General features: G+C 42.6%; 2 protein-coding genes across 2 annotated transcripts in view; one reads left to right on the forward strand and one right to left on the reverse strand.

Moving 5' to 3' along the window:
- Window positions 1-13162, forward strand: part of zfpm2a (zinc finger protein, FOG family member 2a) — a 166849-nt gene extending 153687 nt beyond the window's left edge. Inside the window, exons 6-8 of the mRNA XM_088013832.1 lie at window positions 7348-7554; window positions 8116-8343; window positions 10413-13162. Coding sequence (XP_087869958.1) covers window positions 7348-7554; window positions 8116-8343; window positions 10413-12961 — 2984 coding nt within the window. The 3' untranslated portion in view covers window positions 12962-13162. The remainder of the gene's footprint in view (window positions 1-7347; window positions 7555-8115; window positions 8344-10412) is intronic.
- Window positions 13163-13831: 669 nt separating this feature from the next.
- LOC106931384 (uncharacterized) overlaps window positions 13832-20946 on the reverse strand; it is a 32658-nt gene continuing 25543 nt past the window's right edge. Inside the window, exons 8-11 of the mRNA XM_015009483.2 lie at window positions 17344-17482; window positions 15031-15113; window positions 14852-14948; window positions 13832-14784 (exon numbers count right to left, since the gene is read on the reverse strand). Coding sequence (XP_014864969.2) covers window positions 14617-14784; window positions 14852-14948; window positions 15031-15113; window positions 17344-17482 — 487 coding nt within the window. The 3' untranslated portion in view covers window positions 13832-14616. The remainder of the gene's footprint in view (window positions 14785-14851; window positions 14949-15030; window positions 15114-17343; window positions 17483-20946) is intronic.

Genomic DNA, 20946 nt, shown 5'->3' on the forward strand with positions numbered 1-20946 from the left:
AGCACTTTTGTACGAGAAAACCCAACACATCTTTCGCTCAACCGGTGCTGATAAAGTTGAACCACTAAAATTGATGTAGCCGTATGGTTTAGAGGTTGATTTTAATTTCTGGTAAATTAGGTACGTTATAACCAAGTACAATTAGTTCAATCTGAACTATTTATTTGTTTTGTTTGACCTTGATTTAACTAGGAAACGTCAGGAAAACAGAGATTAAAAATCTGTTCTCCAAGATTACTCTAGCAATTAATCTCAGTATTGCCAAAGTGGGTCTTAATGATAATTATCTGAGTTGCCTGGTCTGTTTACCCGTCTTCAAAACAAACAAAAAATAAAAATAGGTAGGAGACTAATGGATAAATAGTTAGTGAAAAATGTATACGTTTGGTTGTGACAATAAGCCAAACTCACAAGGTAAGGAGAACATACACAACATTGAGATTTTTTTTTTTTTTGCAATATTTTTGGAAAAACTGAGAATTTTTCTTTCACTTTCACAAACAATGCAAATTGTTTGTGACTATTGACTCTCGGTCCAGTTTATATATTGTGATTTTATTTCAACTGAATGGTGCTTCCAGTGCTACAAAAAGATAGCAAACCTTGTTGTTTCACAAATCCAGAGTTGTGTTTTAAAGCTTCTCTGTTGAGTGTAGAATAATCAGGCTCAGGTTTGATAAGTCTCCATATTTGATCTCGAGTCTGTTATCTGTTTAGCTTAGTGCTGCCTTGAAACTCCTACACATGCTAACTTTAGCATTGTTAGCAGCTCTCAGTCAGTTGCTGTTTTCTGACAGTACTGACAAAGCATTTTTATCTTGTTCCAACTTTCAGGTTTTGTTAACTAACTTTGTCATACAACCAACAACTGAAAAACAGCTTTCTTTCTTTTTATCTTTTATTTTTGGCGTTAGTGGCCTTTCTAGACAGGACAGCAGAGAGAGAGGGAATGGGTGAAGATATGCAGCAAAGGTCTCAAGTTTGGGAATCGAACCGTCCAAGACTGCAGACTCTGTGTGTATGGGGAACGCCGACGTCCTGACACACAGTTTGCTTTCTTGCTTCAAAATAAGAGTCTCCAACACAGAAACAGGGTGTCGTATTTATGGTGGAATTTGTTCTTAGAATTACACTAGTTCAGTAAATGCTTGATTGATTAAATTTTTTTTTTAAATTTTGATGACTAATATTTAATACCGTCCAGAATTCATTCTTTTATAGAGCATGATGCAATGAGATAATGCCAACAGGCCCCTTTTTAGTGCTCCCAGAAGCCCCATTCAACCCTTCCTATAATATGTGGCTGCAGTGCAGGGAGACTGTACTCCAGAGCCATAATGGCCTCAGCCACAGTAATGTGTTTGGACAGATGGGAGAGGCAAGTGCTGATGTGCTTAACTACGCATTTTACAGCTAAACTATTAAAGAGTTGTGCTGTTTACACACCAACATTTGAATACCTGTCTTCAGGCCAGTTTAATTATCCGGGCCCTTCTGTTATTTCTGCTGCTTTGTTGTCTCTCAGTTTTTTTGTTTTTTTTTTCTTGCACGAGGCATGAGAGATTTGTTTGCAGCTTCATTAAGATATGGTGTTGGTAGCGGGTTTGCAGGAAGCAAAAATATATATATATATATATATAAATAAAAAAAATGTGCTCAAGTATCTCATTCTCCATTCTCCCTGCCTTCTCCATGCAAACACAGATACTGTACACATCCATTTTCTTATAAAGTCATTTAAAGTGAGAAAATTAAAAAAAAAGAATGCCCTGTGATGCCCGCTCTTTGAAATCTCTCGGGGCTTTAGGCGAAGGGGAGGAGACACACGCGGCCCCTGGTCCCTCCGATTCATCCTGAGACGTTTGATTAGCTCACGAGTGCTTATGCTGGGGGGGTGAGGGGGCAGAAGGGTTTGCATTATAATTTTGCTTCATGAATTCCTTCATATGTTCATCTTCAGCTGCATGTTCAAATAAACCATTAATCAAAGAGGAAGAGAGGGACGAGGGCATTTAGCCAGCGGAGCCAGCAGTCTCGGGGCCTCGGCGAGCCGGTGGATGTGGTGTGTTGAGAGGCGGTCGGAAGCGACGCTTTTTAATTATCTGGACTACATACAGGATGCCGTTTTTGATTGTTTTAATGAGGCAGCTGGCCTATTGTCTCCCCCTTAATTCCTCCATTGTTTTTAGAATATGTCATAGTTCTTTATTCTTTTATCAGGTGCTCTGCAGGAGGATTTAGACAATAGCCTTCTTTCCAACTGCATTGGCCACTGCACAAAGGCAGCTCACACTGCAGACAGTTAGCAGGCAAAACAAGAGCACTTTCCTTCAGCCTTTTCCCCAGTTTCTCAACTTAATGCATTTGGTTGTTTGCTCTAACTCTTGACCCCCCCAACCCCCAGGCCCTGGCGGCTCACCTGGATTTGTCAGATTTGAATCACCTGTCACGAAAAGGCAAACAGCCGTGACAAATCTTCCTAAAAGAGCTCCTTTCGCGGAACGTTTGTTTTTGTCCGTTGCCCGGTCGACGCCTCCGCTCAGGCGGATTTCAGCGCTTTGCTTCTTGACGCAACGCCTTGCAAAAGTATTCATATTTCATCGAAGTTTCATGTTGAACCGTGAGCTACTTTGTGCTGCAGCGGCGCTTTTACATGACAAATCACAGCGAGGTAGAATTTAAAATGATTAGAAAATGAAAGTCGGACGTTTGTGTTGTGCCTGACACCCTTAAATAAAAGTTCATCGCAACAAATTTCCTTCAGAAGTTAATTTGTTTCCGTTGCAAAACTGTCAATATTCTGCTGATGTCAAAAAAAAAAAAAAAAAACACAATATCATCTTCCTTCTACTAGTTCCTTTGTTCGTCTTCTTTGTAGTTTGTGCCAGTGGCAATATCTGGTTGTTGATTTTGTGACTTGTGTGATGCGAAAAAAGTGTTTCCATTGCATTTTTACCAAATAAACTAAAAAAAAAACCCTCCACCTGCTCCTAGTGCAAAATTCTTTAATGGAAAACTAGCTTTTTTTCCCCTTCTTTTTCATATTTTGAAATTGCCGCGTTTCCATGAAGCAAATTTATTTTTAAAATGTTCAATTACACAATTATACGGTCAATGGAAACTCAGCTACTCAGTGTGCTAACTTTAATCTCAGTATAAAGCCAGTCATTCAGTGAAGGTTTCAGAGGATTTTTAGAGAACATTAGTGAACAAACAGCATCATGAAGACTAATGAACACACCCGATGAAAGATTCAGACTAGAAGGATTCTATAAAATCAAGAAAATCACAAACAACCTTGAGCAGTCTCTTCATAAGAGGATGCTCCTTTATCTTACTCAAAAGCACCTTTTGTAGCTTGTTTTAGGTTAATAATTCTTGAATATTCATAAAAAAATACTAGCTCTAATGTCAGTTTTTTCCCCATCTTACTTAAAAGTTACTTGTACGCTCATTTTGTCTTATTTCAAATGTTCTGACATATTTGAACTAGAAACTAGAAAAAAAATGTGTGGTACAATTTTGTGCTTTTGCAGTGTGCCTTCATTCAAAGTCCCTTAGCAGATTTGCTGGAATACTGACTGCTACAGGAGATCCTTTCCTGTCCACAGCCATCATCATTTTACAACAACATTGAAGAAAACTGTAATATGAGTTACAACATGATATTTCCCTCTGAGATTAATGAAGTGTTGAACTGAACTAAATTGATTTGACAGGTCAGAGAGAAAAGGTTTGAAGCAGGGTTAGAACTTTTTTTTCCTTAAGAAAGTCAAAATAAATCCCATTTTCAATTTAAACAAAAATCACCCAGAAAACACTAATGTAAGGGTGAGGAGTGTTGGTGGCAGCATCATGCTGAGTGGATGCTTCTCTTCAGCAGACGGAGCATCTGGTGAGAGTTGATGGCAAATATGATGCTAAATACCAGATAACTCTGGAAGAAAACCCATGAAGAACTCTAAACCTTTCAGATTTTCATTTAAAAAACAAAAGAGTTATAAACATGTATCTTCCACTTAACAATTATGCTAGTTTGCTTTGGTCTAGGACGTAAAACTCCAAAATTATGTCAAAATTATGTAAGAAAATTTGCAGTTTCATGGGTAAAGAATGATGTAGATCTCAGATTTCAGGTTCAGTCTCCTCTATGTTTTGCATGCGTTTCACCTGAGGATGCGGCTGCGGCGCCATCTTTATCCTGCAGACAGGTTCTATATAAAAATCCTGCTAGCCTGAGCAATTGTTTCCCCAGTTCCAGTTCAAACAGTTTTCCTGCCGCCTGAAGCGAGTCACTGCAACGAGCTCAGCGCTGCCTCGGTGAAACTAGGACACACAGTCCTGACGCTCTCTTCCAGCCTGCTCACACACACACACACATGCACACACACAGCAGATGGATGTGCAGCAATCTTGGCCGGAGGGAAGCATTCGGAGCTCGAGTTTTGTTAAAACGCAGTCAAACGTTTTCATCAGATGTCACGTGAGAACGCTATCTGCGCTTCTGGATTGATCCAAACAAACCCGACCGGTATCTGAGAGTCAGGATCTCGTTCTTGATTCTCTTTGTAAACTAAGAGCATTTGAGAAACTCAAACTTTTTATGGCTGGTGCAGCGATATACTCCTCGCCATTGTCAGCAGCAGTTTTGTATCTACCTTGACGGTGACTCGGACAGACAGTGTAGAGGAGTTTTGTTATTTTAATTAGGAGATAAAAATTCAAAGGGTCTCTCCAGGCGGTGTGTGGTATGACAGAATCAAGAAACGATGAAGCAGAGAGGGCCTGAAGTGCACGTGTCGTCGCAGCAGATTGGCCGACAGATAGGCGCTGCTCTTTAAAGTGGCGCTGGCACGCGCGCGTGCGGTAGCGGGGAGGAAGCGCGCACGCAGACGGGATTGAGACAGATAGCGTATTTTTAATAGCGTGTCACCGCTCTGACGTGTTTGTGCTGCTCTAATTTTCAGGGAGTCGCAAGCAGGAAGTCCTGGGAATGTTTTAATCAGGATAACAGACGTTAAATCTGATGCTTTGTGTTTTAATTAATATAAAGGAAGTGTTTATCTCAGAGGTTTAACAGGTTCACACATAATCTATCTGTAGTTGGGTTTTGCGCATCCAGGAAACAGAAATGTGGATTTCCTTCCACCCGTTCAAGGACGCCCCCAGAAAATGTCATAGGGGTGTCCAGACTGGGCCAGTAGTAAGTTTAAGAAAAATTTAAAAGAAATAATTTTGTTTCAAATATAATCTAGAAATGCTAATTATGTGCTTCATTGAAGGATAATTAATCTTTACAATAAGTACATGCTGCTTTGGTTTTATCCAAAAGCCCATCACTGTGTTTTTTTAAAGTGAACATGACCAGTCTGACTCTCATGTTCATCTTTTCACTCCCATGTGGGAATCGACTGTGTAAAAAAAACTGTGTGACGTTAAAAGAGAGGCCTTTAGGTCAAAATAGGTAATTCAGTTAATCCGGTCAAAAACAACCAATCAGAGCCAGGAGGACGTCTTAGTGCTGTCAATTCACTCGTGTATGTGGTACTAAATATGCTAATGGTGGAGACAGGAAAATTGTCATCGGTGGCTATGCTAGCAACCATTAGCATTTATGTCAGGCTGTCTTGTGGTGAACCAACTATAGCTTAGCAAGGGAGAGGGGGTGGGCAGGAGGTGATTGACAGCACTAAGACCCTCCTCCTGGCTCTGATTGGTTATTTCTGACTGTGTGGTGGATTTCTGCACTTTGTACTGGGAGAAGGCAAGGAGCTTGATTTTTTTTTTCACAGATTATACGTCTTATACTGTCACCACATAATGATAATGTAAACAAATATATATTTAAAAGAAACATTTTTTTAAGAAAAAGTTACAAACTGCTGCTTTTATGTTATTTTTAATTTAAGTGAATTTACCTTTTTTTTTAATTTTTAATTGGGTTTTACATTTATGCCCTTCCATGACCTGAACATAATTCTCTTGTTGGGCCAGTGGGGTGGGCAACAGTTTTCTCAATGGGCCGTTAGCCCCAGCTGCCCCCCCTTTTGGGGTCGCCACTGCTGGTTCACCTTCATCCACTCTGCGGTGCTGTTTTAAACCTGGTGACTCACTGATGTTGTGCAGACATGAGTTATCAGTGCTGCAGACATGTGGGGGTCCTCTACAGCCCCCACCTCCTTCACACTTCTCCTCAGGACTCTCTTTATTCCATACCAGCCAGACCTCACGCCGCGTCCCCTCTCAGCCTGACGCTCCGTCGGTATGTTTGCACATCTTTGAAAGCCAACAGCGCGCTCTAATTAATTGTCCATCCTCCCTCAGAAACAATGTCCTAATTCTGCCATTTAGCGGGAGCGTATCATAGTTTGTTGTTATCTCCGCAGCCAGATTTCTGTAAATAGTCATATTAAAAACTTTAATCTCTTCAATGGGAAAATGAAGTGCAGCTGAAAAGCCTGTCATATGCTGAGATAAATTTTTATCAGAGCTAAAACCTTCATTCTCTCCTTTTTGCCCCCTCAAAGTCCCCCCCCCCCACACACACATACACCCTCTTCTGTCTCTGACTTAATGAATATGTTCAAAAGATTTCAAAGGAATGCTTAATCCCAAAACACAACAATCTAATAATGTGGAGGACTTGTCTCAGTCCTGCTGCTGACAACAACTCTGGGCATCAGTGTTTCCCCAGCTGAGGTCGACGCTGCTCTGAATATGGGCAGCACACTGTAAAAACACTAAATCCTACCAAGAATGTTTGGTCTAGTTTCGAGAGCAAATATCTTATTGCACTTGAAATAAGACAAAAACTAACTTGCAAGTACGTTTTCAGGAAGATATAGGAGCTTGTGTTCAGTCAATAATTGCTCAATACTGATTTTAAAAAAAGCTGGCACATTTTTTCACTTATATTTTTCCCATGTGATAAGTGAAAAAAATCTGTCAGTGAAGCTAGTACTTTTTATCAATATTCAAGAATTATTGACTTAAACAAGCTTCCATATCTTCCTGAAAAGTTAATTTTAAGTTGGTTTTAATTCCAGGTGTGCTAACATATTTGTACTAAAAAGTAGATCAAAATACTTGGTAAGGTTTTGTGTTTTTGCAGTTCAGTAGTATGGAAACTGCTACAATTTCGTTGTTTCGAGTGTTGAAAATCCTTTGTTTTCATTGGTTTCTTCTAGAACCATCCCTATTACGGCACATGGTGGTGGCAGCGTCATGCTTAGAGAAAGCTCTGCTTTAGCAGGAGTAGGAAGCTGATTGGTTGATGGGATCAGCTGATCAGCTGTTAGACTCTAGAACCATCACTGACACTAAGCCGCCTCTCTGTGTTTCGTCCAGGTGGTCAGCTGTGGTGCACCACCACCAAGAACATGATGGAGGGCGAGGAGCTGGTGGCGTTCGCCGTGGACTTCGACTCGCGCCTGCAGGCCGTCAACCACATGTCTCTGAGCGAGGGCATGTACCCAGCCCGGCTGCTGGACAGCATCCAGCTCCTGCCGCAGCAGGCCGCCATGGCCTCCATCCTGCCCACCGCCATCGTCAACAGTAAGCGCCCGAACACGTTCCACTCCCTCCACCTTCTCCGGTCCGCTCTGCACCCGCCCGGTCACCTGCTTTTAACGAGTGGCGGCGTCTCCGGCGGGTCGTAGATTAACCCAGATGAGTCTCTGCGTCACAGATAAAAACCGTCGACCTTGAAGTTTTTTCTTTTTTTTTTTTTTTTTGGGTTCGCGTAAACACGCGCTGAGGCTCCGAAGCGAACGTGTTAATTGCGGAACGCTCGCCTCATGCAAATAGTGTGTTTGTTTACTCAGCAGAGGGCTATCTGGGTTCAGCTCGACAGGGAGGCTGCTGGAAGCAGATGGTCCAGTGTTCTTGTTTGCCCTTGAGAAAGGGCTAGCGACCTCGTGCTAGCGGCGCAGCGATAGGCTGCAGCCCAGGATTTGGTGGGAAAAGCCTTTTAATGCAGGCTTTGAGAGTCACAACTGGAGAAGAGGAGTGTTTATGTTCAAGCTCTTTTTTATTTTTTATCTTCATACTCAAACTGGAAAGCATTGTTTGTGTCCTCTTATCATGTCCCCCTGTTTTGTCCCTTCTCTTCTTTAGAAGACATTTTCCCCTGCAAGGCATGTGGAATCTGGTTCCGGAGCGAGAGGAACCTGCAGGCCCATCTGATGTACTACTGCAGCGGGCGGCAGCGGGAGACGGAGACGGTGGTGGAGGACGGTGACGGCGGACCCCACCAGACCCCCAGCGTCTGCCCCTTCCCTCAGTGCAACAAGAGCTTCTCTGGAGCCAGGGCCCTGGAGATCCATCTGAGCACCTCGCACAGCGGTGAGCGGCAACGGCACGGCTCCAAAGAGATACAGATCTGGGGAAAAGTACTAGCTCCCCGTTTTAATTTGTTCAGTTTTTGCTTGTTTTGTCACAAAACTTAACAAACTGAGTGAATAGTAGCAGTTTTAAATGCTGAGTTCATTTATCAAAGGAAAGAGCTGGCCCTACTGATGAATTAGCCACGATTAATCCCATTTTTTGGAAAGCTGAATATAATTTTACTCCCACCTGGAAATGGCGAAATTTTGACAATCCAAAATTTACAGAAGAGTAACCTGCATGAAGTAGGCAACAAAATGTGAAAAAGTGAAAAAAATGTGGGAGAGTCAAAACACAAAATCTTACCAGGTATTTTCAGTCTAGTGCAGATGTCTTAGTGCACTTGAACTAAGACAAGACAAGTAACTTTTCATCAAGATATTGGAGCTTGTTTAAGTCAATAATTCATTAGTATTGATGAAAAAGTTATAGTTATAAATGAAATAGTCTGCCAGTGAAATCAGGTCTGTCATGATAACATTTCCTGGATGATAAATTTTCCCAGAAGGTATCACGATAAATGATAATATTTTGTTTTGAGACCATTTTCAGTTAACAGTAATGACATAATAACCCAAGAATACATCCACATAGATCAATAAACTTCAAATTCTAATAAACATTTAACACTGGAATTGGAAGACACTTTAAATGTCCAAAACAAATAAAACACCAAAAACAACAAATAAGACAAATCATGAAATCTCTGTAAATACTATTATCCTTCATGAAAAAAGGCTAGTTGAGACCAAAGAAGCAGATCAAAGACTTTTGTTATCTAGTTTTTGGTAGAAAAAGAGAAAAACAATGAATCATGCAACTGGAAATTATTGAGCTCATTTTAATTTAGCAAGCGATTAACTGATTTATTGCTTAATACAACAGGCCTAAGTCGAACAAAACATTTTAACTTATGATATGGGAAAAATGTCTTGTTCCACTAGCAGATGATTTCACTTATAACTTGTAGCTTCTCGTCAATATTAATGAATTGGTTAGATTTGTGTTATTTCCAGTGTACTAAGATATTTGCTCTTCAAACGAGACCAAATATCTGGTGAGATATGGTGAGATTTTGTGTTTTTGCAGTGCAGAAGGTGTCCCGTTGCACCTGGCGTTAAACTAGTTCAACATTTCAGTCAACAGTCAAACATGGTGGTGGCAGTGTGATGGTCTGCACAGGGCCGGATGTACAAGGCAGTGGGTCCCCGGGCTGGAGCCGCTTTTGGTGTCCTATTGACGAAGGAAAATTTTTACTAATGCAAATTACAGGACATTAATTCATACATCAGCAGGTATGAATCCATGCATGATTCAATACCTCCCATAGCCAATAACTCCATATTGCTCCCCAAAAAAATAAACTATAACTTCATTATTTTTAAATACTTGAATATTGTTTCTGTTCAGAAAAACCTCAAAAACAAATACAACTCATCTTATTTGGGCCTATGAGTTTTAAATATTATACATTTGCAAAAGCACATATGCATTAAAAAAAAGAAAAGAAGAAAGGAAAACATTCAAGGACGCCCCAAAAATTGAGGCCCTGGGCTACTGCCCCTATAAGTCTGGCCCCGGGTCCAAGCTGCTGTGATGCTGAGGCAAATAACGAAGCAGAAATGGATTTATATGAGAAACTTCACACTGGGATAGATTGGTTCAGCTTTTAAAAATAATTAAAAAAAAAATTTTTATATTAAAACTTGAGAATTTTGATAGAGAAAAGACAAAAAGCAACAAGATATACATTTTATGTATTTTAAATTTGAAATAAAAATGCTTTAGAAACCTGGACAGTTCTTAACATGAATATAGAAAAAGTGTCACTTCTTTTAAGGAATACACATATCCGGCTGTCCCTAAGCACAGCTGACAGTTTATCATTGTGTAAAGAAAAAAAAAATCAAGTGAATGGGAATAAGCTTAGCATAAGGCGCGAGCGTTTGATGGCGTCTGCAGTTAACTCTAAAAGAGAAGTGGGAGACGAGATTCTGAGCAATTCTCCTCTTTTATCTCCCTCACAGGTGTCAAAATGGAAGAGAGCCTCCCTCCTGGCACCAGCTTGAAATGCACAATCTGTAACTACACGGCAGATTCTCTTATTACATTCCAGCATCACATCATGTCTCACCTGTCACAGGCGGCCTTCAGATGCAATCACTGCCATATCAGCTTCCAGAGCCACAGGGAACTCTTACAGCATCAGGACTTACATGGGCACGGCGGCAAACTTCACAGGGAAGGCGACGGCACCGAGCATTCCCCCAGGGGTCCGGAGGACAGCCTCCAGCAGCAGCAGCAGCAGCAGCAGCAGGGCCGTGCGGAGCTAGCCAACAAGAAGGACGCTCTGATGGGAAGTCCCAAAGGGGCCCTCAGCAAGGAGACGGCCACAGACGGAGAGGCTGACAAGGCTGAGAAGAAGCCCATGCTGTCTGCTCAGAAGGGAGAGGCCCACCCAGGCAGCAAAGCCAGTTTTTCTTACACCAGGATCAAGTCAGAGCCCTCCAGCCCCCGACTGGCCTCCTCCCCCGTGCAACATAACATGCCTACGTTTCCCATGGGCCCCTTCTTGTCTCAGTTTGCCTTCTCCCAGGACATTTCCGTCGTCCCGCAGGCTTCGGAGATTCTGGCGAAGATGTCAGAGCTGGTCCATCGGAGACTGCGCCACGGCGGGAACAGCTACCCGCCTGTCATCTACAGTCCCCTGATGCCCAAGGGGGCCACCTGCTTCGAATGCAACATCACCTTCAGCAACCTGGACAACTACCTGGTCCACAAAAAGCACTACTGCAACAGCCGCTGGCAGCACATGACCAAGTCGCCGGACTTCTCGGCGCTCTCTGGGAAGGTTCCAGAAGCGGTGAGCCCCAACAGCGGTCACAGTTCTGTGAGCCTGCTGGCCGGCTGCCACCCGACGGAGGCCGACAGCCACCTCATGCAGTCCGCGTGTATGAACTCCAACGTGTTGGACATGATCAATGCGGGGGGCAAAGCCCCCGACAAGGATCTAGCGGGGCAGGTGAAAAAGGTGTCGACCCCGACCGGGGCAGAGGAGCGGCTCAACGGGAAGCAACTGGAAGGGAAGAGCCCGAGCACGGGGTTGGTGGAAAGTGACAATGATCCCAACAAGACCACCTGCGAAGCCTGCAACATCACCTTCAGCCGTCACGAGACTTACATGGTCCACAAGCAGTACTACTGCGCCACCCGCCATGACCCACCCATGAAACGGATGTCCGCTAACAAGGTGCCCTCCATGCAGAGGACCATGAGAACCCGCAAGCGCAGGAAGATGTACGAGATGTGTCTCCCGGATCAGGACCCCCAGAGGATCCCCATGGGGCAGCCGGGTTTCCTCGGCGTTCCTCCGATGAACCCTTGCACGTCTCAGGAGGCCGTGGAGAGTCTGACCGACCGCTTTCACCCCCGCTGCGACATCTTTCCCGGCATGGTACCCAAACACCTGGAGGCCTCGCTGACTGTCACTAAGCCCATTCTGCCTCCCAAATGCAACACTGCGGAGCAGCAGGAGCTGGACGCACCCATTGATCTCAGCAAAAAGTGTTCACCGGTCCCCGACAAGACATGTAGCTCTCCCAAAAGACTCTTGGACTATCACGAATGTGCAGTGTGCAAGATAAGTTTCAACAAAGTGGAGAACTACCTGGCACACAAACAGAACTTTTGCCCTGCGACAGCTGCTGCCACGGCTGCTGCTGCTGCCGCAGCTCAACAACAGCAGCAGCAGCACAATGAGAGCAGCGCCTTGGAGTCTGCTCTGTTCCCAGATGTGAAGAGCGAAGGGAATAACAGCCCAGATGACGGGTACGATAAGAGCCCTGGCAAATGCGAGAAGAACGGGAATGGGAAGGTGGTGGTGCAGAATGGAGGCATGTTCCCCCCTCACCTGGCGCCCGTGCCGGGACTTAAGCCTTTCACTGAGCCTCAGCTCATTCCATCAAAAGACGAGAACAAGAATATGTTTCTGCCCCACTGCCTTTATCCAGGAGCAATAAAGAAGGTGAAAGGTCCCGAGCAAATATCGCCGTATTTTGGGATAAAGCCGACAGATTACGTGGCAGGGGGGCCGGTGATGCAGGGAGAGGCGACCGAACAGGAACAGAGCGTCAACGGAGGAGGAGAGACTGTCACAACCAGAGAGCAGGCTCCACAACCTACAGCAAATGGCTGCCCCCACCCCGGCAAGGAACCCCTTCCCCTCCTGCCCAAAAACCGGGGCATGGTCATCGTCAATGGGGGGCACAAGCCGGAGGAGCGGTCCGGCTCGGCGCCGCAGCAGCAGCAGGAGAACCAGCCGCAGTCAGACAGCCAGCCTTCCAATCCCTCGCCCACGTGGGGCGTTGAAAACCAGGCCGACTCCAACGAGAACATGTCCCCGTCCTCCAAGTCCCCCGGCGAGGAGGCAGCGGCGCCGACAGCCAACAAAGGCGTGAACGGCTCCGGGAGCGGCAAATACTGCCGCCTGTGTGACATCCAGTTCAACAACCTATCAAACTTTATTACTCATAAGAAGTTTTACTGTTCATCACATGCTGCAGAGCATGTAAAATAAGTTGGAAAAAGACCCAAGACTTGTTCTTCCGACCCCCTCCGCTCCCCAACCTCCCTACCTTTAAACCAGACTTTTCCTCCTTTGTTTTTGGTACACTGTTGTGTCTGGAATAGTGCATCATGCAGTGCTAAAACACTGCTTGTGGACAATCAAGAGAAGCTTCTTCTTTCATTGTTTCAAGACTTAAAAATGCAAAACCCATTGGTTTAAAAAAAAAAGAGAAAAAGAAAATGAGAATCGAGAATAATATTGGTGCCACGTTCACATTAATTTATTTTACAATCAGTATTATTAGGAGTAGTGATCTTAATTTAAATTCAAAATGAAATTTATATCAGAGTTGTTTGTAATGTTATTGTATAGTCATTCTTGTGTAGCACACATATTGTTTACACTGTAATGTAGGCTCAAACGAAACAATAAACAAAAACGAGATGCATTTTAGACTCAAAAATAGCTACTGAGGCACTTGTGTATTCTTATTTGCTGTACCAGTTTCCGTATGCTCAAAATGTCTCCTGCAGATTACTGCTAGTGACTTACAAACCACCGTTTGGAGGCGAGTGCCAGGCTCAACGCTGCATCTCACATTTTGGCATACATACATGGCTTTGCATACATATGTGGCTGTTTGTCCTTGTCTCTTTCGTTCGACTCGGATGTGGATGTTTTCATGAGGATGACGACATTCTTGTATAGTACTCGTATTTCTGTTCGATGATACACTTTGGTCTCCCTTTTTGAAATTTTGCTCTCAATGCAATACTTTGTAAATGAGGGAACATTACTGAAAGCAGTATTATGACATGGGGGCTGTGCATATAATTATTTGTTACCCCATTAAAAAAAAAAGACAAAAAAAAGACGCTGTACGAGAATTAAGTTTATTGCTGATGAACAAGCCGGGAGGTCAGTGGGGAATACTGATGTAAAATGATCATTCCAATGTCCTGATTATGGGAGAAAATGTTTCTTAAAACGTTGTTGCTATGCATGTATATGGATGGAATTAAATTCCAGATCTGTTGGAAATTTTTATTTTGATGTGGTGTCATAATTAAACTTAAATCCTCAGGATAAACCAGTGGTCTTTGCTCTTTTTTTTTTTTAAGCATATCTGGATTAAGAAAGCTGACTAAAAAGATTTGGATTTCAAAAGTATATATTCAAACTCCAGGTTTAATGTGTATGAATATGAATTCTGATACATGAAGCTAAAGGAACTGAAGCTACCGTTGCTTTGTGGCCATAATGTGACAGAAAATGAAGAAGTGACTACGTTGAGTTGGACGGTAACATGGTGCATGTGTGGCCCCTCCCCTCCATAAGATTCATGTATTCTTTTTTTTTTTTTTTTGGCACTAGCCAATCTCACAAAGAGCCTGAAATAACAACTTGGGAAGATTTGATGAATCAAAGACAGAAAATGCTAAATCATTTTCATTTTTACAAAAAAAAAAAAAAGCTTCCAGTGAAGCAGAAATCTGCCCTGAAATTGACTTTCTGATGAACCTTAGCGGGGCGTGTGGACCGGCTCCACGAAGGGCTGCGAAGAACGGCAAAACAAGCCCGCCGAACTTTTTAGTGAGTATCTAAAACCTATTCAGCCGTTGCTCGGCCCCCGTATCCGTGGCGACTGCTTCCTCTCTGGAGGGTCACTCGCTCTGCGGACCGGCCTGTCGCTGGCTGACGAGCTTCCACAGGTGCTGGCTGATGGCAGATGGCTTCTTGTAGATCATTCGCCGGTCTGCTCCTTTTATGTGGACGTGATTGGCCGATGGGTAGGACTCCTTCAGGAACCTCTTTTGATGTTCGGCGACCATCTGGTGCGGGAGGAATATGATTTAGCGTGAGCGTTGTTGGTTTACAGCAGGAGGAAGTGGAACTCACTTGGTTTAGGTGTTGAGGCATTTGCTCATCAAAGGAATCCCCAGTGAGCATGCTCACTGATATCCGGCTGGAGAGTGGCTTAAACTTTGTGATGTCCCTTTAAAACAAAAACAATTTTAAAAAAGTGTCTTCTGGTTTTAACATCCAAAAAGGTAAAATGTCAGACATATTTGTCTTACCCGACTTGAGCGACGCTTTCGTTCATAAAGTAATGCTCGTCCACAGCGCTGCTCTGGTGGGCGGGGTTACTGAGGAGGTACTTCTGTCAGGAGGAGAGAGAAAATTTAGCCCGACTTCAAAATAAATTAGACCAAGAAATTCTGCCTACGAAGGTTAGCATCCTGATTTGATTGTTTTTGAAAAGCTCATGCATTCATCTTTAAAACCAGCAACAAGATCAAGAGTTTCATTTTAAAAGTGCACTAAAAATTACAACTTTCAAGCTTTTTAAAAAAAAACAATAAGGCGCATCACTCTGTCCTTAAACTGAGCAAACATCTACTGTCTATGAATAAACACAGGGTCTCATGTGATAAACATTTTTTAATGATCTCACATGTGTATAAGGTTTCTGTTTGTTTTTGGTCTGGGTGTGGTTGTGTCTGCAGCCTCACATGGAGAACAGAACAGAAGTCCTCCATGGACCGAGACGCATAATAAACTTCATTTTAATTCAACTAACTAATAAAACTGTTGTTGAATAGCAGAATGCCACACGATGATTTGACTTCTAGCTTTGTACTGTTCTGGTCGATCACCAATATTTAAAGGGGTATTATTATGTAAAATTGACTTTTTTGAGCTTTATATCATAACGTTATTCCCTCATCAAAAACATATCTGGAGTGTTGCTTTCATCTTTTCATGCATATTTGAGAAATCTTTTCATCTCCAGTTGTACAGAACGCCTGATTGGACCTAGCCCCGCCTTCAAGGACAAAGCTCTGAGAACGTGTTCTTGCACTACTCTGATATATTACCATAATATTACTTCAAAATGTTTTCAAAACAATATTATCTTTTATTGCGATAACTTCTGGGACAATTTATCATCCAGTAAAATTTGTTATTGTGACCAAATTCCAATACTCTGTCATTTTCTGAATTCCATCTAAACAACCCCTTTATACCTCAGGGTTGATCAGAACATGGACAAAAAAAACCTCCAAATAATCTCATTCTCCAGCGGTCGAGTGGAGCAGAAACCCTGGAGCGACTGCGGACCGGGTCGGTCAGCGCTGACGGACTTCAGAGACGAGCTGAACTCCATGAAACCGAGCCGATTTCTCTTTGCCTCCATTCATCATCCAGATGTTACTGGACCGGCTGCCTTAGAAGTTATTAACGTTGTAGCAAACATCTGCCCTGGCTCTGCGCGGCTCTGTGTGCACATCATAACCTTCCCTGGCCTGACGACAAGGTCCTTGGAGGATTCAAGCACAATGATGTCCTTATCTCCTTGGCAACAACTGTAATACTTGAAAAGCTCAAATACCCTCCCCCCCCCCATCGCTGCAGCCATCAAATGGTGGGCGGCTGCCAGAAGGTGTCTTAACGAACCGCTAACATCCTTCACTTCAGAAAATGGCAGAGATGCAGAATCAGAAGGGCAAATATCAGGCTAATGAGTTTTTATTTTTTTATTTGTATTTTTTAAATCAAATGCCAGCAACCAGCAAAGAGCTTGTAGTTCATATTACTGTGTTTGACCTGTGAGGAAGCTTCCTAAGCAGCAGACAGACAGGGAGCGTCTGCAGCACCGTGTCAGTCCCAGATGAACCCGGCCTCGCTTTTCATTTATTTAAAGAAAGAAAGAAAGAAAAAATGACGTGTGGCTTCCTGCAGTGATTCAGTGTGTCTGACGGTTTGGAGACAGAAACGCTCCTGCAACAGTCGCCCACTCTGCTTTCGAGCAGAGGGGGGGAGGCTGCGATTGTTCCCGCACTAGCACCACCCTGTGGCTGAAACGGGAAACGTTCTGCACTGAGCACTGCAAAAACACAAAATCTCACCAGGCATTTTTGGTCTAGTTTCTAGTGCACATGTCCTAGTTTTGTCTTGTTTCAAGTGTACTAACCAACAAGTTGCTTTCAGCACAATATAGGAGCTTGTTTTAAGTAAACAATTCCTTAATATTGATGAAGAAAGTACTAGTTCCATTGGGAAATTATTTCACTTACAAGATGGGAAAATGTCTTGTTGTAAGTTAAATAATCAGCCTTTAGAACTATAGAACTTTTTTGTCAATATTAAGAAATTAATGATTTAAAACAAGCTCCTATAGCTTGCTGAAAAGTTACTTGCAAGTTAGCACATTTGAAATATGATAAAACTAAGAAACTAGAACTCTGTGGTGAGATTTTGTGTTTTCACAGTGCACTGGAGACCAAAGCCCCTAAAACCCACCTGGAAGATATTTCTATCACAACATTAACAATTATGAAAACGTCTGAAATTTTTCTGTTGTTTTCAGCTGTGAAGGCCGTCCTGACCTGCCGCTGGATGACTTCCTCTGAGACATTTTCTCCTTTCAGCAGCGGCTCAATGGCGCCCAGGATGATCAGCAGGCGGCTCAGCCCAGTGGCGGCCGAAAACTGCCGGGCCTGGAGTGACGGCAGCAGCTTCCCATACCTGAGGAGGAAGAAAAGCAGTTAAAAAAACAACAGAGATACACAATTTAGAGACAGGTTTCTGTTCATCAATTTCGTCCAGTGAGGAGATTTGGCTGAGTCAGTAGCAAAAGTTTGGCTGAAGACAAGTTCTGTAGAGGCAAAAGAAATCTGTTTATTAATGACAGAAATGCACCAAATAATAAAGCATAGAGTAGATTTGAATTACATTTGTTATTTTCAACTTGAAAAAGTGTCAAAATCGTCTGACTGACCTAAATAATCCAGTAAATGGAACAAATAATTATCATAAAATCGACGTAAACTCAGATGACTTAAAGTTTTATCATGTTATTGTGTGGTACAATAATAATTGTACCTATTGTACCTATTGCAACTTTAATAATTAAAGTTCCAATAGGAACTATTTACTATTTCTTTTTTAGATAATTATGACTGACAATCATAGCCCCACAAACACATAAACTGCTCCTGGAAAACAAAGAAGTGTGATTTGTATCGCTGATGCACACAGTGACTGCATTTGGTCGCATTTTCAAATTTATTGATGCTGTCATTAAACAAACAGTGGAGAAAATAGTAAAACCAAACGTCCCAACAGTTTTGGGGGGAATTTAAACAGCATTAATTAGAATTTATCGTGACAATAAATGAAAATTTGCATCATACTAAATTTATCACAATAAATGATAAACGATACGATACGATACGATACGATAAATACCCCATTAGTAAGTTAGACTGTTGCTACGTTGCCTTTCTCGTATCTTTTCAGTTGAAAAAATTGCCCAACGTTCTTAAAAACACAAAACATTTGCCTGGGAATGAAAAAAAAAAACTCCCTTTTTCTGGCAGATGAGAGAAGAAGAGCTGCAGGATTTTGTAACTCAGGAGGCCCAATCGGTTTCGGCTCACTGGTGCTCTGAATTGGCTGGTCTCAGCCTGTGGAACCCAATCAATAGCGTGGCGCGGCAGCTGCCGACATCGCCGTGCCGACACGCAGCCGGCGCCGAGCGCGTCTTCACCCCGCGTGTCCCGAGAGCCTCGTCCCGGTTCTGCCTTATCTGGATCTCAGATGCTCTCAGTTTAAACATCTGATGAATCACTTTCTGCATTCAGAGGCTACAGTCCTGGAAGGCATGAGGACAGGGAGGCTGGTTTTATTTTAGTAAAGCCCAACAACAGGAAAAATAGAAGAAACTACTGTCTTACATTTTTAGACTTCAAGTTTCGAATAGATAAGAACAGAGGAGAGTAGAAAATAGAATAGAAATGTCCTTTATTGCTCCACAGTAGGGAAACTCAGACATTTTTTTATTATCTGGTCCTACATGGGTTTAAACAATTAAAATCTAATGTAAATTTGACACAAACAGGTTTGTATGGAAGAGGGTAGCAGTACTTGATTAACTGATAATCGACAAGTGTGACAGACTGAATAAAAGCAGGAGTTTGTTGCTCTGGAGCATGAAGGTGTGTTAAGATGAGGCCAGGATCAAAAGACATAGAAGCAATCCAGGAAGGCTGGATTCAGAAAATACTAAGACTTTTATGTAGGTCTGCGCAGACAGACTGGTTCCAGTTTGGGGCGATCTGCAAATGCTCAATATGTTCATGGGAAACTGATTTTATCGAATGATCGACAAAGGTCTGAAAATCAGCAATGCTCCTGTTACTGTGAGAGAGACGGCAGATACGGCCATGCAGTTAACAATAATCACCTCAATGTTGCCAATTTAGTGAATTTGTTGCCAGATTTAGCAACAAATTCACACACACACACACACGCACACACACACACACACACAAAAAACGGATCAGCAGGTCAAGCTTTAAAAAAACTAAATATTGATGATCGGCAAGAGAACTTAGCATACTCCTTCGTTTCCTTGTTAAGTACTCAAACAAGTGGACTTCCAAATATACTCATCCAAACCATGCAATGTTCAGAGAAATTACCAAAAAAAAAAAAAAAAAAAAAAAAAATCAAAGACCTCCATCCCAGGCTCCACAGGTTTCAGTTTGTACATGAAATGATTACAAACTGAAACGGGACTAAAACAACAGACTGACTACAGGCTCAAATATGTGAAAAATAAACTGCAACAAATGTTTTTTTTCAAATGGCTCAGAAAGTGCAATTAGAAATTCCAACTATAATGTAAAATAAATACTAAAACGTGGCATTACTCAGAGCACAAAGCATAGAATTAGACTGAATAGATCTGACCTTATGGAAACCCGATCTAGAATTGTTTACATCAGGACCGATATTAATATCAGATCGGCGCATCGCTGCAGAAAGGCAAGAAAATTATAGACAACTGAACACCCTCTGCATAAAACTGCCACGGAAAAACAAAGTCTTCAGTCAGAGGTTTCTTCAAATTTGTTGTAATACAGACTGCTGCAGGAGGTCTTTCCTGCCCACAGTCATCACCGGCTCCAATAACTTTAATTAAATTAGATACAGCATTTAAGTTCCCTTTGGGATCAATAAGGTATTCAATAACAGACGGGTTGATCTTTCTACACAACGTTGAGCCAAAAGCTCCACAGTTAAAGTCGGCCGGTTTCACATTCTTCAGCACTTCTTTATTCAGTCCTTATCGCGCTGCTATCATGCGCCTTTCATGTGTAAAATAAGCCATTCCACCTGTGCTTGATACGACACATTTCTACATAAACCTCAGCCAGATACATCAGGCATGGCTCCGACAAAGTGTGTCAGCTATGATTGGTCAGATAAAGCCCCAAACAAACCGCGGAAAACATATTCAACTGTTACTCACTGAGGTAACATGTCTGCCATATTCATAGAAAGAAAAAAAAACACAGCAGTCCTTTCTGGACAGGCAGCGGGGGGGTGGGGAATGAAACAAGTGGGATGTAATAATTCCCCGTCTTCGTGAGACAGAGAAAACTTTGTGTATCAGACTTCTGAAGAGTGACGTTTTGACATTTTCATCTTCCTTTCCACAGTTTTCCTCTGAAGTCATTCTGGCACCACAATTTCGAGCCGACTCTTCGACCCGGCTCTTAAAAAACATCTCAGTCTCTGCACATTTTCCACCTGTCACCCTTCTTCGTACCACTTGGTTCCAAAAATAAAAAAAATAAATAAAAAAAGTAAAAAAAAAGATGGGGGGGGGAGTAAAAAACGGGCAGAGGAAAGTCTCTCCCTATCAGCCAGCCAGTTCCAATCTAGTCAAATCATCCCCGGGTCTGGCATTCAAACATTATTTCAAGGATTCTCCAGCCACCTGTCCCATTCCTGCCTCTTTTTTTCTCGTTTTTAATTCTGCCCCTGAGTGAGGATTATGCGAAGCAAGGCATGCGTGTCAAAGGGAAATTTAGTGGGTAAAGACAGCCAAGATTGGTGGGATGAATTAAACAGATAACGGGAGGAGACGAAGTGGGGGAACCATGTAGAGCAAAACGCCTCACCGATGTTGGTCATTTCAG

Source organism: Poecilia mexicana, unplaced genomic scaffold, assembly GCF_051168715.1.
Source record: "Poecilia mexicana isolate PSO_F unplaced genomic scaffold, ASM5116871v1 scaffold_16, whole genome shotgun sequence".
Taxonomy (NCBI): Eukaryota; Metazoa; Chordata; class Actinopteri; order Cyprinodontiformes; family Poeciliidae; genus Poecilia; species Poecilia mexicana.